This window comes from Antrostomus carolinensis, unplaced genomic scaffold, assembly GCF_000700745.2.
Source record: "Antrostomus carolinensis isolate BGI_N321 unplaced genomic scaffold, ASM70074v2 scaffold38803, whole genome shotgun sequence".
Taxonomy (NCBI): Eukaryota; Metazoa; Chordata; class Aves; order Caprimulgiformes; family Caprimulgidae; genus Antrostomus; species Antrostomus carolinensis.
The window spans coordinates 1-14,943 of record NW_010305232.1 but is presented as its reverse complement, the minus strand read 5'-3'; the positions used below and the strand labels follow the sequence as shown (position 1 = coordinate 14,943).

Sequence of the window (14,943 nt, the reverse complement as noted above, 5' to 3'; positions counted from 1 at the left end):
TGCACAGTTCAATGCCAATGAGATTTCTTCTACTGAGAGTCAGTCTTCTATCAGATAAGGACATAGCCACTAGCTCCAGTTAAAGAGAATCAGCAGAAGCACACAGACAGAAGTGGAGCATCCGTTCTGGAAGCATCCCCCAAGTACACCAGATGAGATGCAATGCTGAATGAAGCCAGGGGCAGGGATGCACACAAGCCAGCAGACAACAGTAGCAGCTTTCAGACAGTCAACTGAAGAGAACATCCCAGCCCTGAGGCTGCATCCAGCACAGCTTCAGCTTGCCCCACTCATTGACTTTCCAAAGTCTTGAGTCCAATAAAAGATAAGAGTCTTCTGGAATCAACTGACATTGCAGCCAAAACCAAAAGAATTTAAATTTAAACCTACATTATATTTCCAAATTTTGTTTCAAATCTCTTGACAAGTCAAGTTGTTGTAGATATTAGTAATAAATCCAAAGAGAAAAGTTTTATTTTCTATGGCCGAAATGCATTTCTGAAATTGCTAAAAGGAGGTTGCTACTCTTGCTACAAAGACAAATATCAAAGAAGCCACAAACTGCAGGAGGCTGATGAGCTGAAGAACAAAGAACACAGATGAGAACCAGATGTATTTTATGACAGTTGATTGGAAAAAGAAAGAAAATAAGGAGGTATCATTTTCAGACCACAAGTCTTCCACAGGATAAAGAAAGGAAGGCGAAGAAAAAAGGGCAAGGGAACTTTCAGAAGCTTTCCAGCACATCTCCCAAATGCATAAAAGCAACTAACAGATACAACAACTGCAGTATGAAAATAAAAATCAAGTACAACAGGGGATGGAAATTTTGGAAATCTTCATAAGGTATGTAGCCATAATGATGAATCTTATCAAGTTTTACATAAAATTTTGCCTAGAGGTAAGAGTAATGGTCTTCCTCCTATAAATGAACCGCAAGTGAAAAAAAAAAACCCCAACAACTTAGAATAATAAAACATAGCATTAAAAAAAGAGTTCTATCTGCCTAAGAACAGCAAGGTTGATATTACAGAGTACTCAAAATCCTCATCACAAACAAAACCAGAATGTTTCCCTTCCTCTAGAACATTTAATGAAATGAAACAACTACAAGAGAATGAAACACAGCAGATAAATTAATACCATAACCACTTAAGATTTCCTTGTTTGTCCTCATTTACCTTGTATGGGCTTTAATTAATGTGTTCCCATAAAAACAGATTTTGAATATAAACATTAGCTCTCATAATTCGATTTTAAAACAGCACATGTATGCTACTGCTATGAAATGCCAATGCTTTTAGCAGCTCAAAGAGAAAAAAAAACATCAAGTTTTCATTTTGGGGTGGCAGCAACTGTTGATGACGTGATTTTTTTAACCTATAACCCGAAACAAAATTGAGAGCTATTTTTAAGAATCTACAAATCAAAGAATGAAGAGTTATAAATTTTTCTAAATATATGTAAAAACATCCAAAATGTACACAGTAAAATTGTTTAAAAGAAGGCTGCACACTGTAGCCAAAAGAAATCTTATTTTAGGTTAAGCACCATGTAGAATCATACTTTGTTTAAAAGAAGGCTGCACACTGTAGCCAAAAGAAATCTTATTTTAAGCACCATGTAGAATCATACTGCTACTGAACACAGATTTTATACAATTATATAATCTGAAAATCTTAAGTCTGTTTTAAGTGATAAATTTCTTGTTCTAAATACCCAAAGACATGTAAGAGCTTGAACTAAATCAATACCTTAAAAACACTTTTTAAATTAAATGCCAAAATTAAATGAAAAACAAAACAAAACACAAAAAACCCAACAAAGCAACCAGCTCCAATACCTACACAAATTAAAATTACTGTCCAAGTAAATGTGTAAAGACAGTAGATTTGCTTATTATACAACTCCTGAATAGTTTGCTTTCGTTCTGGCTTCTACTCGTTGTCTGCGGGCATCCCAGTAAAATACAAGCAGCCTTTATAACTCATTTAACTCCTGGTTTGTTGCTTTCATACCTCCTCCATTATAGGAGGTATAACAACAGTCCAACATAAGTAGTAACATAGTACAGCAATGAGCTCCTCTTCACAGCAAAACTTTGCTGAAGAAAATTGTTACTTTCATCACCCATGAAAAGTTCACATTTCCCGGTGAAAACCCCCTCGGGGCTGGAAACTACCATAGGAGGGAAGTGTTCATAAACGCATCCAAGTGTTTTCTCTTGTTAACAAAATAAAGCCGTTTGAGGTGAGATCATTTCTTAAGAGCTAATGTAGCTGTCAAACACTGAACAGACATTGTTTGTTGGGTTTTTTCTTTTTATAGATCTCAGAACAACATAAAAACATACAATGCACATAAAACACACTGCAAATAACCCCTCACACACACATATTAACAAATCATTCTTTTCCTTGAATGCTATCAAAATCACAAAGATTAGGACGCTTCATTCCACTCCAGAAACTGCTAAACTTCATCAGGAAGGAAGCACTGCGCTCTGCTGGCTGACAGAGGGAAGGTTCAATCTAGAATATGATATAGCATCGACAAATCTAAATAACTAAAGTTAGGTATAGACTCCCTGGGACTAGTATGCAACAGAGAAGGGATTTTTTGGTTTTTATTTATTCAGAAATAAGTAGTTATAAATATGTAGTAATTGGAACCATTTTCACTAATAAGAAGAGCCATACTGTCCTCTGCTATGGGGGACATAAACTTCACAACCAGGTACATCTGAACAGTACCAAAACCAGCAACACTGTCGAAAGCAAGTTATATATTGGGTCAATTGACCACAGCTGATACTTTCTTGATACACAAATTCATGAAAGTTAGGGTGAGATTCAATATGTCCCATTACAAAGCATGTCATTGACTCAATAAAATATTGATTGATACACCTGCAATTTTTACTGTGGAAAGCAAAAACATAACCCAGCCATTTCAACAACAAACAGGCACAGTTGTTCTTTTCATCCATTTTCACAGCACGTTTTCCTTTAGCAAGGACAAGCTGCAAAGTAGCTCTGTGGAAGCTGCATTCACAGTTTGGTTGGGTTAGTTAAGCGTGCTGCACAAACAGACTGCGGACTTTTTTATCATTTACAGATGTTGCTGCCATGTAATCAAGCCACCATTACAACACATACCAAAAGATTATTAAAGGTCAAAGAAAAAAAAAATGGGGGGGAGGCATGTCTTTAAATCTTTTGAAGTGTTTACTGTTTTCTAGAATTTTTTACTAGCTTAAGATGAAACTAGGCTTGTTATAGTATTGTTAGTTGCACTTGACAGCGAGTTTATATCAGATTGACTGGTAGACAAAGCTATAATAGCAATAGAGTTTTTTTAAAGATTAGTTTAGCAACCATCTTTTAAGACTGACAAAAAATTACTTGATCTTAAATTTCATGACTTTTAGAAATGAATGTGAATAATGATGATAGTTATTTAGCTTCAAGTGTCAATTAGATTTTCTTCTCATTTAAGCAAAAATAAACAGTTACTTCATCCAATACTGGAGAAGGCTGCACATCAAAAAGACAAGCTAATAAATAATACTAAAGAAGTTTCCACTATATTGTCTGATTTCATCCATGCATGCTTAGATCCAAGTCATATGAGAATTTTCCTGTATGACACTATGTTCCTTATCCCTTTAAAATAAACAGCATTTTTCAGGAAAACTGAGGGAAATGTGTGCCAGGGAGAGAATAACAATAGAATGAGGAAAAAAAAATCCAGAAGTATATAATGAAAAAAGGTCCCCCTAAAAAAAATTAAACATTATTTAAACAACTGCAATAATACACAAATAGCTTCATAAATCATGTTTACATTTCTGTCCAAGAATTCTAAAAAGTCAAGTTATATATTCTTGAAAAAGGAGCTAAAATGCCTTCTGACATGTAACCCCTTGTGATAAGGTACTCCAATGGTTTTAAAATATAAAAAAGCCATATGATATTTCTCTTCAATATTCTTTTTTGCAGACTGACAAAGTGAGATATACTTCATATTGCACTTAAAAAGGCAGTTTCCATGACTCACCTCATGCTGCCCAAGACACTCCCTGTTAAAGAGAAAAATCAGAGATTTAGAAAACACGTATTTCTTTAATAAGGTACTTTAAACAGTGACAGTGCTTCTCAAACAAAAATAATGCAATCTATTTTAAAAAAATGCAAACTAAGAGAAAATCATCTATCTATGCAGATCAATGCCTTCTATTTTTCAACAGTTGTTTGGATTGTTGTATTTTATGATGGCAATCCCAAAATAAGTTTCATGTGCAGATTAATTATAGTTGTATATGATATTAATAATTTTTATTTTAGAAAATTTATTTAGAAAGTTACCTGAAATGCTTCCAAGTATCTTCTTCTTTGGCTCTACTAATATATCACTTCATATTTTTCAGTTATTTCACAGAACTACCTAGTCTACTTTTATGTTTGCAACTCTGTCCCTTTCAGAATGGTCTATCATCTCTGGGAAATTAAAACTGCACATTGACCAGAATTGTGGAAGTATTAAACGGTCATTCATTCAAACACTGATCTTCTAAAAATTAAATCAATCTTCTGCTCAACTTATTTTAAAAAGTATCTTTTTCTTTTTACTTTTACTTTCATATCTGTCATCTCCTTCCCAAGTATTATTTTGATTTCTCTACTGAAACCTTATAAGGGAGAGTAATTAAAACACCATTAATATTCAAGCTACAATATCTGTAAATTCCTTCCTAAAAATTTCTAGAAGAGTATTTAAAAAAAAGGTATCCCTGATAACTTCTCTAACACAAGGAAACTACCAATAGCTACAGATGGTCTTTAGGACAGTGGGATATTAATAAGAGCAATCAGACTTTCACCCAGTATAACAAGAAGCAGATGTTGCACAGGAGCCTATTCTTCACTCTACACAGCTCAATTACCTTATATCCAAGATAAATCTTCCTATAACCAGTTAATTTGGCTTCTAGGACCTCTGCACTCCATTCTAGCATGCTTCTGTTCCACTGCAAGGGGAAACTGCTTAACCAGCTTGATTGCCTTCTGCCACATGGCTACTAAATCTGCAGATGAGGTTCCCTTCGGCAACCTTGCATTCAAGTTGAGATGCAATGGTGTCAGATGAGCTACTAGAAGCATGAAAAACTCTCAGGATCACTGGGTTCAAAGGGTAGTGGCTAGATGTCTGTATCCTTGGACACCAGCTACAGGTGGAATTCTTCAGTCTGGGACCCATCTTGTTTAATTTTTTTTTCCTAGTAACTTGGATGAGATAAGATGCACCAATTTTGCAGATGAAACTAAAGGACAGTGCAGTCAGTACACTGGAGGACAGAGATGCCATTCAGAAGGACCTAGACAGATTGGAGGAATAGGCTGAGAGGAAATCCATGAAATGCAGAGACAAAGTCCTGCATCTAGGACTGACCAAATCCTAGTGTGGGGACTGACAGGCAGGGGGTATAATAGTAGTCTTTCAGCATTAAGGGGAAGTTACTGACAAGATGAAGCCAGGTTCCTTACTGAGGTTCACAGTAGGGAGGCAAGAGACAACAATCATACTCTTAAACAAGGATGGTTCTGACTGGATACACAATGAAGGACAAAATAAAAAACTAACCAAACAAAAAAACAACAAAAAAACACCTATCGGTGTAAGTATAATCAAGCACTGAAAGAGGTTGTCCAGACAGGCTGCAGAATCAATGTACTTGATTTCAAGGGGTTTCAAGGTTCACCTGGACAAAGCTGGAGCAAATTGGTCTGAATTCAGTGTTGATCTGCTTTTAGCAGGAGGCTGGACTAGATGACCCCACCCCTAAGATACCCTCCAGCCTCAATGGTTCTGCGAAATTAATACAGCAAATAATTTTCCAGGAACTCTCTTTTAACTATTTACAGATACAGCTACCAAATACATTCCATTCCAAATCTCTGATTGCTCATGTTCAAAGACTGCCCAAGGAAGTTGTTGGTTGCCCTAGGTTGCCTTAGGTTGCCCAAGGAAGTTGTAGATGCCCCCTCCCTGGAAGTGTTCAAGGCCAGGCTGGATGAGGCTTTGAGCAACCTGGTCTAGTGGAAGGTGTCCCTGATCATGGCAGGGGGGTTGGAACTGGATGATCTTTAAGGTCCCTTCCAATCCAAACCATTCTATGATTCTATAAGATACCAAATTATTAGAAAAAACATCAAAAGTATTGCAAAACCTCAGTGGTGAAGAATGGAATCCCCACTAACATCCATCCATAAAGAACAGGACTATTTAAACTATTCTCCATTATCATATTTGTTCAGTTGCCACTGTTCTAAGCAATGATTCCAAAAGCCCTGCTAATGATCTAAGGTGTCAGATATTTTGCTTTGTAGCACCACACTACTTTGTATCTATGGCTCTGTTTACTGTTATTATTTTGTTACTTCAGGGAATTTCTCTCATATGGCTTTCATTAAAAAAAAGAAAAATAAACTAACATTACAGTTGCAAAGAGCAATCAGGAGAGTGAGGATATTCCAGAATTAACGCGATCTAATGCTAACAGAAACTTCCTTTGCCCCAAGCACTATGAAATGTAATGATGCTTCCTCTAGTTAGAAAATTAAGTACACCTTCTCCAGCATGGTTTCCTTCTCACTTAGCACTTACCTCCTTTGGGGAGGACTCTTCATACTAAAGGAGGTGGTTTTGAGGTTGTAATTCAGAGGAACTTGGAAAAATGCAATACATAATGCATGATATAACACAATGACCTCTGCTGAATACCTACATGAGACAGTTTCTCCAGGCACCCACCCAAACACTGAAACCAGTTGTTCATAATTACACATTTTTCACCTTTTGGGAGTCTGGCCCTGAATTTTGAGCCCAAATACCAGAAGTACTGAGCTGTCACAGTTTTGAACAAAAGTACAATCTATCATAGTACAATCCTTGAGAAATTAAGTTGTAAGTTTATCTATGTAGGCAGTTAAATGAATATTTATCATCTTCCTCTGTCTAAGGTGGCATTGAGCACAACATGTTATTAGAAACAACCAATCTTTACTAACGCTATCAGTCCTTTCATACAGTGAGCACACGCTACAAAAATGTCTATTAAACCTCCACCAATGCTCCGAGTTTTATGAGAATGGTGTTCACATAGGCTCATGGCATCTGAAGATGAAAATTGGTTATTTTCATGTCCAACTCTACAACAGTATACAAAGAAAAAAAAAAAATCTCTTTACATACAAAAACTTTCTTGTTTTCTTTTTTAATACTTACACTGGTATAGGAACCTCACAAGGAGGGCATGGTAATGCAGTTTGAATAAAAGCTGGCTCAGATGGCTGTTCCCAAGGACCTGCAGACTGATGCTGAGAGCAAAAGACAACACTAGTTGAATACAAAACACAAATGGAACTATCTGCTTGACCATAAATAAACATATCATCTAAAGAGATCCCAGTTCTAGCAAATCCACTTTCTAGAAACTAACTTTTTACTAATGGAAATCTCAACATCCCCTACACATAAAAAAAATGACGATTTCATGTTTAGCATGGTTAGGGATAGGAAAACGAAGGCCTGTGGCCCTACTACTAAAAATCAACCACAAAGCTAAACAAAAAAACCCCACAATTATAAGCATTTAATAGAGGTGAAAATACAAAAATATTTCAATTACTAAACAAATTAAATTATCACCAAGTAGTACATGCATGTCATGTTTAAAGATGCCAAACAATTTCTCACTTCTAACTTACGCAAATTTTGAGGGCTTAGTAAGTATCAGAGTTAAAATTTATTTTTTGCTTTTATAAGTACTTGCTCACATTTGAAACTAAACATTTGTAACACAACCCTAACAAAAATCTTACAATTTCTAGAGTAATTATAACTGCTGAAAACTGCACATTCAATTGCATATATTACAAAATTAATTATATTGCAACAAAGGAACTAGAATCACCTAGTGTCCTATTTAAGCAGTATGCATACCTCTGTGGTGGAGCACTGGAACAGGCTCCCCAGGGAGGTGGTCATGGCACCAAACCTGACAATATTCAAGAAGCATTTGGACAATGCCCTCAGACACATGGTCTGCATCTTGGGATTGTCCTGTGCTAGGGCAAGAGTTGGACTTGATCCTTGTGGGTCCCTTCCAACTCACAACATTCTATGATTCTATGTGTTTTACTATTTATTTACTCTGAACTCCAAAAGCCTCCAATATAACATTAAGGTCAAACAACTGTTGCTCGTTCTTCAGAACACAAATAAAACACCATTTTTCACTATTTACTTACTAAGGCAGTTTGCTTCACAAGTGCTTCGTCGTGGCAAGAAACAGGGCACAAATGACCACAGGTTAATGTTTTCTGGCAGGGCTGACGACATGGAGGACACCGACCAAAGTGGCAAAAGTGTTTCTCCTGGGTAGAGTGGTGACAGGTAGGTGGTCGACTGAAGTAAAATCCAAGAATGAATCAGTATGACAGCAAGGAATATGAAGTTACAGTCACTGGACAGTTATGCTCAAAATACAAAGAATTGAGACAAGTTGTTTTTTTTTTTTTAATTAGTTTACTTCTCACCTCAGCAGTGGTTAATAGTAAAGTAAAACTATACAGGAGTTCTAAATTAAATCAAAATCAAAGTTGGGTTTGCATATTCAAATAGCTATTTCAATCCTAATTCTACTCTGCACTAAGCAATTTTGCTACAGCCCAGCAGAAAATATTCTCCTTTTCCCCTTTGCTAGTCAAGTTTTCTAGGTAAACTGCCTCAATGGAGGTACTTCAAAACATACCAGATACAACTTGAAGTTAGGAGTGGGACTACAGGATTAGCAGTGCTTGGTGGGACAGAACCTCCCCCTTGACAGCAGCAAGCTGGGCATGAAACTACAGCTTCAAAGAGGTGTCTGATAGGAAGGATTATTGCTAATCTTCATCTGCATGGTCCAGAGTACAGAAAACTGAGAAGTAATAATATTAAAGGAATCATTTTTTACTTTTAAAATTATATTTTACTGCTTTCTTCAAGAACACCTTAAACTAGAAATACACACACATTTTCTATACTGACCTGCACAGCTGTTTGCATTTGGGAGGTTTGATGGTGCGCTCTCTGCCACAGGGCACTTTAATTACAGTTTTTCCACAATTGCATTTCACATCTACAGTCTCTGGACATGGATTACAACTACCTAAAAATAAATATATTAACAATATTATAATTTTGTTTATCATAAAAACCAGTAACAAACATAACTCTGAATATGCACATGATATAATTGTCCTACTCTGTTTGATCTAAATAATATATGGCTGTTAATTTTTTTATTTCTACTTAGTTTCAAATCCCCCTTGGGAAGGAGAATTTCACCATTCTTAAAGAATAGTAATAATAATCTTGATTATTCTACAGTTGTTAACTGATACCAAGTTTGAAACAATCCCTCTCACATTCTAAACAGAAGTCAACATTATTAAAGCCCAATCATTTGAATTGCACATTTAAATATTTGCTGTTTATATTTCAGTCTTACATACATATAAAGACATGTCATCTTTCACCTATATGCAAAAGATAAAGGAGACATTTAAAAATTGGTACAATAAAGTTTCACAGATTTTGTAAGATCCTAAAGAAACGTTCATCTACATATAACGAATGCTTTTTTGAAAAGATCCTCCTCCTTTACAAAGTTACTCATGCTACTAACCCGATAAATATTTTACAGATTTCTTTTTTAATATATGTTTTAATTTATACCTCTCCCACACTATTTCTTCATCACGTGCCAACTGCTAAGTTTTATTATTGAGTAATTAGCAATAATAATATGCATCTTCTAAAAAAGAAAATTCAGACGTGGGGTTTTGGCTTTCTAATCATGTTGCTTTCTGAAACTTTAAAGAAAGCAATGCTTTGAAAGCGTTAACAACAGCACAACTTTTTAAGCAATTCTGAGTTGTGACATTTACCTGTCCTGTCCTCTTAAGGATCACTGCCTCAAAAGCAAGATTGGCTGAACAAGTTGTAAATTATTTCCTGAGTTATTGCAATTTATAATCCAGAATGCTAAGAAAAATTACATTGGCTACTCAGCTGCTGTTTCAGCAGGGCAGCAGCTTCTGTGGGGAAAACTGCTGAGAGGGCAGACACTTTTTCAGTCATTACAATTTAATCACCTATGAAGTAAATGTCAAAGCAATTGGCCAGGATAAAAACTGCCAGGTAATTCTGGTAGTTTTCATCATCGTTTTAACAAAAGTCACTAGATGCAGAAAGTAACCTTTTTTGTTATCCTTCATATAGACAGTAACAAGTTCTTATTTTCGCTTTTACCAGTAAGATACCAATACTCATTCAAATTCCATAATTTTTTTTTAAATTTTATTTTAAGCCCACTCATATCGCACATTGTATTCTAGGATTTTTAAAAACCATCCAGACTCCACCAGCACAGTTATTTCTGTATGTAATTGGACTTTGTTATGCATGTTCAGTGAACAGAATTATTTGGCAAAAAAAGTCAAAATACGTTTTTTTGAATTAAGCAGCTGGAAAGGGGACAGAGCATTTTCAGAGGAACAATGCTAAAGCAGAATTACCAGGTGAAAACTCAGGTTGTCATTATGTAAGTCCTTAAGCTCTAACCAGCACTACAAACCTTTCAAACACACTACCCCCATGGAAAGTCCACATGCAACAAAGGAGAGAATTCATTAAGCACCACACAAAATCATGCAAACACAAAGTTTGTCAAAAATAAACAATATTCCATCACTACAGGGATCCTTCACCTGTCCTTACCTCTGTGGCAGCCTGAAGGACATTTGTGATTTCTACAGCCTAGAGTCCGCCCACAGACTTGATCGCAAGGTGGACAGTTTCCAGAACAGCACTATTAAAAAAAAAAAAAATACACTCTATATAACTGAAAACCCAAGACATTTCTGGTATAAATTTGCCCACTTGTACTATCTCATTTTTTCAACACTTCTTAAAAAAGATTTTCATGCAATTCAGTCAAATTTCCTCAAATTCATGCCAGGTATAGAGAGAAGGCCATCTGTAAAGTTGTTTTAAAAAATTAAACTTATAAAATAACAAGAAAAGACACACTTGAAAGCATAATTTCAACACACTAAAAAGGCAGAGGGCTTCTAAAAAGCATAAGAACATTTAAAAATTTCAAATTCTTGTATTCTAATCTGAAATAATTTCAGAAGATAACATGTAGGATATCCAACAGTTTGCCCCATTACTCTGCAATTCCTTCCACTTTTATACTATATTGTCTCTAGCACAAAAATGTTGCTAACCACTTTTTTAAAAAAACCCACCTTTTACCTTTATACTAAAGGGTAGATAACTTTAGGATCAGTTACCTAATTCCTGTTCTTACATAAAGTACTAATGAGGAAGAATCACAAACACATCACACCACCACCACAATGGTCAGGGGAGAACCCCATCTTTTCTATTAACTTGAAAGGTACCCTCCTTCCAAACTGTGCAAGAAAGCATGGCAATTAGGAAGAGAAACCTGGATTTTTTTGCATAAATTAAAGATGTCAATATTGCTTTTACTAGTTTTGCCATCTTTCCACATAAAGTAATTCATTGTAACAATAATACTCAAAAATATCCAAGAATAAAACTGCATTTTTCATGCCTTTCTATAAGAACTCCAATTTTCATGTCTTAATTTATACATTGCAGGCAATTTTCAGATCTTCATTAATCAATAAACTGAAAAGATACGTCTGAGCTGTCAACTCTTCCTTTGACTTCAAATGAGAAGGGAAACAAAACTTAAATTCCCAATTGTCAGACCACTGCTGTTTGCAGTGACGCACATTAGAAGGTGGGTGGAATGCTGCATTGTCAAAAATAAGAGTATGTCCCTTAAAAAGTTATGAGAGATCCTCAGCTCTTCCTACAAAGTAAGGAAATAAGTACTTCAGAATGCACAAGGCATCAGTAACTGCTCAAGTATCTGAAAGCAAAACTGCCTTCTGGAGCTGGAAAGGTGTGAAAATCCCCTCCCAGTTTTTAAGGCCATGGAGTTTTTCTTAGTGACATGCTGTTCAAAGAATTCTGGTATGCTGCAAATTCGTCTGAATGACACTGAAAAGTCTTATTTCTATAAAATAACATGAGGTAGAACACCACATTGATGTGATTTATATATAAATAAAAAAATGTAATTTAAACAATATATTTGAGAAAGATCATCTCTGGACACTTACCTTTCTCCTACACTGGTGTTTTTGGCAATCACGAATTTTAGTACACTTTGTTTCACACAGATATGGCTTATGACATGGCATGCGTTTAGTGTGCTTTCCACAGCGACACTGCTTTTCAACTTCCTGGCCAGCAAGAGAGGGGAAAAAAGCAGGGTATTTGTAAAACAAACAAACAAACAAACAAAAAAAAAAAAAGAAAAAAATAGTGGAAAATAAAATGTTCTAACTACTAGCTGTAAAGAAAACTCCATGGGAAATTAACAGTACAGTGCTCTAACACAACAGGAAGTATATCACATGCTCTGAGCAGATTACCTATCTGTGCAATAACTACTTGGGGACCTTGAGTCAGTATTGCAAACACTGTGCTCCAGACAGAACCTCACTGTAACCTTGGCCTCATCAAGTGGGAAGCCACTTCAAGGGAACCACTCAAGTGTGGATGCAAGATGTCAAGCATAAATGCAAAACAAATTCATGCAAAAAAGTACGTCCCCTGCACAGTAAACTAGATTCATCTACTGTGTATACAGATAACTTAAGAAGTAGGTAAGCAGGCTTATCTGACCTTCATCCCAGCTATCATGTGCTAAATTATTTCACCATAGACTCTGTAGTCAAAGCTGGTTCAGAAAGAGACAACTGAGAGCAAACAGAGCAACAGCTTTATAGGCCAAACCTCAGAAGCTCCATAGATATTCAGAGCAAGAGTAAAATATTATTTTATTACTAACAAGGAAATAATGTCATGTTACAGCATCTTCCATTTCACTAAAGAAGAAACAGCACAGTAAGACAAAGCAGCAAGGAAGCTAGAAGAGCTGGGGGAAAACATATGTGTCTTTTAAGGCATAATTAATTTAAAAAACCCACCCCAAAACAATGAAATCCTCATTCATACCTCAATTAAGATACATATTGCTCAACTATTAATTTAGAATTGTATTGGTGCAGGGAGTGGGGAATAGCGAAAAAGTATGTTGCTTTTAATGAACAGAAAGTCATAGATTTTATGATGGATATGACTTAATTTTCCTTGCACTGTTCCAGCCATACAGTGTTTAAAAACCCTAACAAAATGTGAACCTGCTACAGTGAGACTAACCTGTCTGCATATTTCACAGGGACCTCGATGACAGCGCTGTGAACATTTATGGATGCCACATTCCAGAACTTTGTCACAACTATCACCACAAGTGGGCACATCTTCTGTACAAGGCAATGTAAACTCTAGATGAAGAGAGAGAAGGACAAACAAACATTTAGAAAAAAAAAAAGCCAAAATATTCAGAAAAAAATGCACTGCATAATATGACTTCAAATGTCAATTCTTTCTCACTTTTTAAAAGCTTCTCTAGAATTACTCAATTATTCACATCGCAAATTAAATCCCTGGTACTAACTAAAGCTTTGAAAGGATTAAGCAAAAAAGTTAATATAAGTTGCCACAGTTCACTGCTTGGAAGAACTTTTTATGGGCCTTGTGCTGCAGAATTAACCTAAGCTACTGACTATCAAAGACTAGAAGCATTTTTTTTCCCTTTAAATTTATTTAAAAAAAAAAAAAAAAAAAAAAAAAGTGGCTTACTTGATTTTTCACACGGACAGGACCTTTTCCCAGAACGAGGACAGTCTCCACAGGGACCAGCATGACAAACTTGTTCACATGTGTGATTACCACAAGGCAAAGGTTTTCCACATACCTGGAAAACTCAGAGAAACCAAGTGAATGCAAGGTACCAAGGTAACAGAACCATATAACTGAGACAAAGCAACCCAAGGGGAAAAACTAGGGGTGAGAGACTTCTGGATGAAATTTAACTTTTTCTGAATATTACAGAGATTAACAAATTTTAAAAATTAACAAATCTTACATTCACCAAGTTCACCAAATAAAACTGATCACCCCTGCAGTGATCCTGACTGGAAGACCACTGTATTAGTGAGGAGTTAATAGTTCACATAACAGTTAAGCTAGGTAGTCCCAGATCTGCGCTGTGCTGCACGTACAGCTTGGCCTTCAGGTCTGGGTTGTGCTGCACATATTCCTCGGCCACAGGATAAACTTATTGTAGCAGAGGAGACTGGAGGCAGCTCCCCCTTGGTACCAGTGATTATGCCACCTGCATGTCCTTGCCTTTATCTAAAAGCACAGCAAGAAGTTCTCATGTGAACATTCTTTCTGTTTGACAGTGGGAATGATAAACAGAGTTGCTTTCCTGTAACAAAATCCCAGAAAGCTTCAATAACCAAAACGGGGTAACCCTTTCTACAGATGGGATCTGCACTGCATGCTACGTGTGGATCAGAGGCCCATTCACTGCTGCACAGCTTGGTGCTCCCAGCATCTAAAAGGCTGTACTATTATTTATATTATATTCCCTTTCTCTAGAGTGTTAGCTGAAATAAATCACATTTTAACTGATACTTTAGAGAGGCTGAGTGCCTTTCTTACTGGGATCATAATGACCAAGTATCCTCTGGTACAACCTCCCCTCTGACACTTAATTTTTTTTAAGTATTTTTATTTTTTACAGTCTCTCAATCCTTGGTCCTAAGAATGAGCTGCAAATACACTCTAAGGAATGAATCACAAAGATTTCATTCTGTTACAGCCACTAGAAGTAAATAAGCATGATACTCCTAATCACAGAATGGTTTGGGTTGGAAGGGA

The 14,943-nt window shown here is 36.1% G+C and overlaps 1 protein-coding gene across 1 annotated transcript in view; it reads right to left on the bottom strand.

The window, feature by feature from the left end:
• Positions 1-13,972, bottom strand: part of NFXL1 (nuclear transcription factor, X-box binding like 1) — a gene marked incomplete at its 5' end in the record, with an annotated part of 37,333 nt that extends 23,361 nt beyond the window's left edge. The window contains 8 exons of the mRNA XM_029084208.1: positions 4,060-4,081; positions 7,288-7,379; positions 8,313-8,469; positions 9,094-9,214; positions 10,828-10,918; positions 12,270-12,392; positions 13,375-13,499; positions 13,858-13,972. Coding sequence (XP_028940041.1) covers positions 4,060-4,081; positions 7,288-7,379; positions 8,313-8,469; positions 9,094-9,214; positions 10,828-10,918; positions 12,270-12,392; positions 13,375-13,499; positions 13,858-13,972 — 846 coding nt within the window. The remainder of the gene's footprint in view (positions 1-4,059; positions 4,082-7,287; positions 7,380-8,312; positions 8,470-9,093; positions 9,215-10,827; positions 10,919-12,269; positions 12,393-13,374; positions 13,500-13,857) is intronic.
• Between the last annotated feature and the right edge of the window lie 971 nt (positions 13,973-14,943).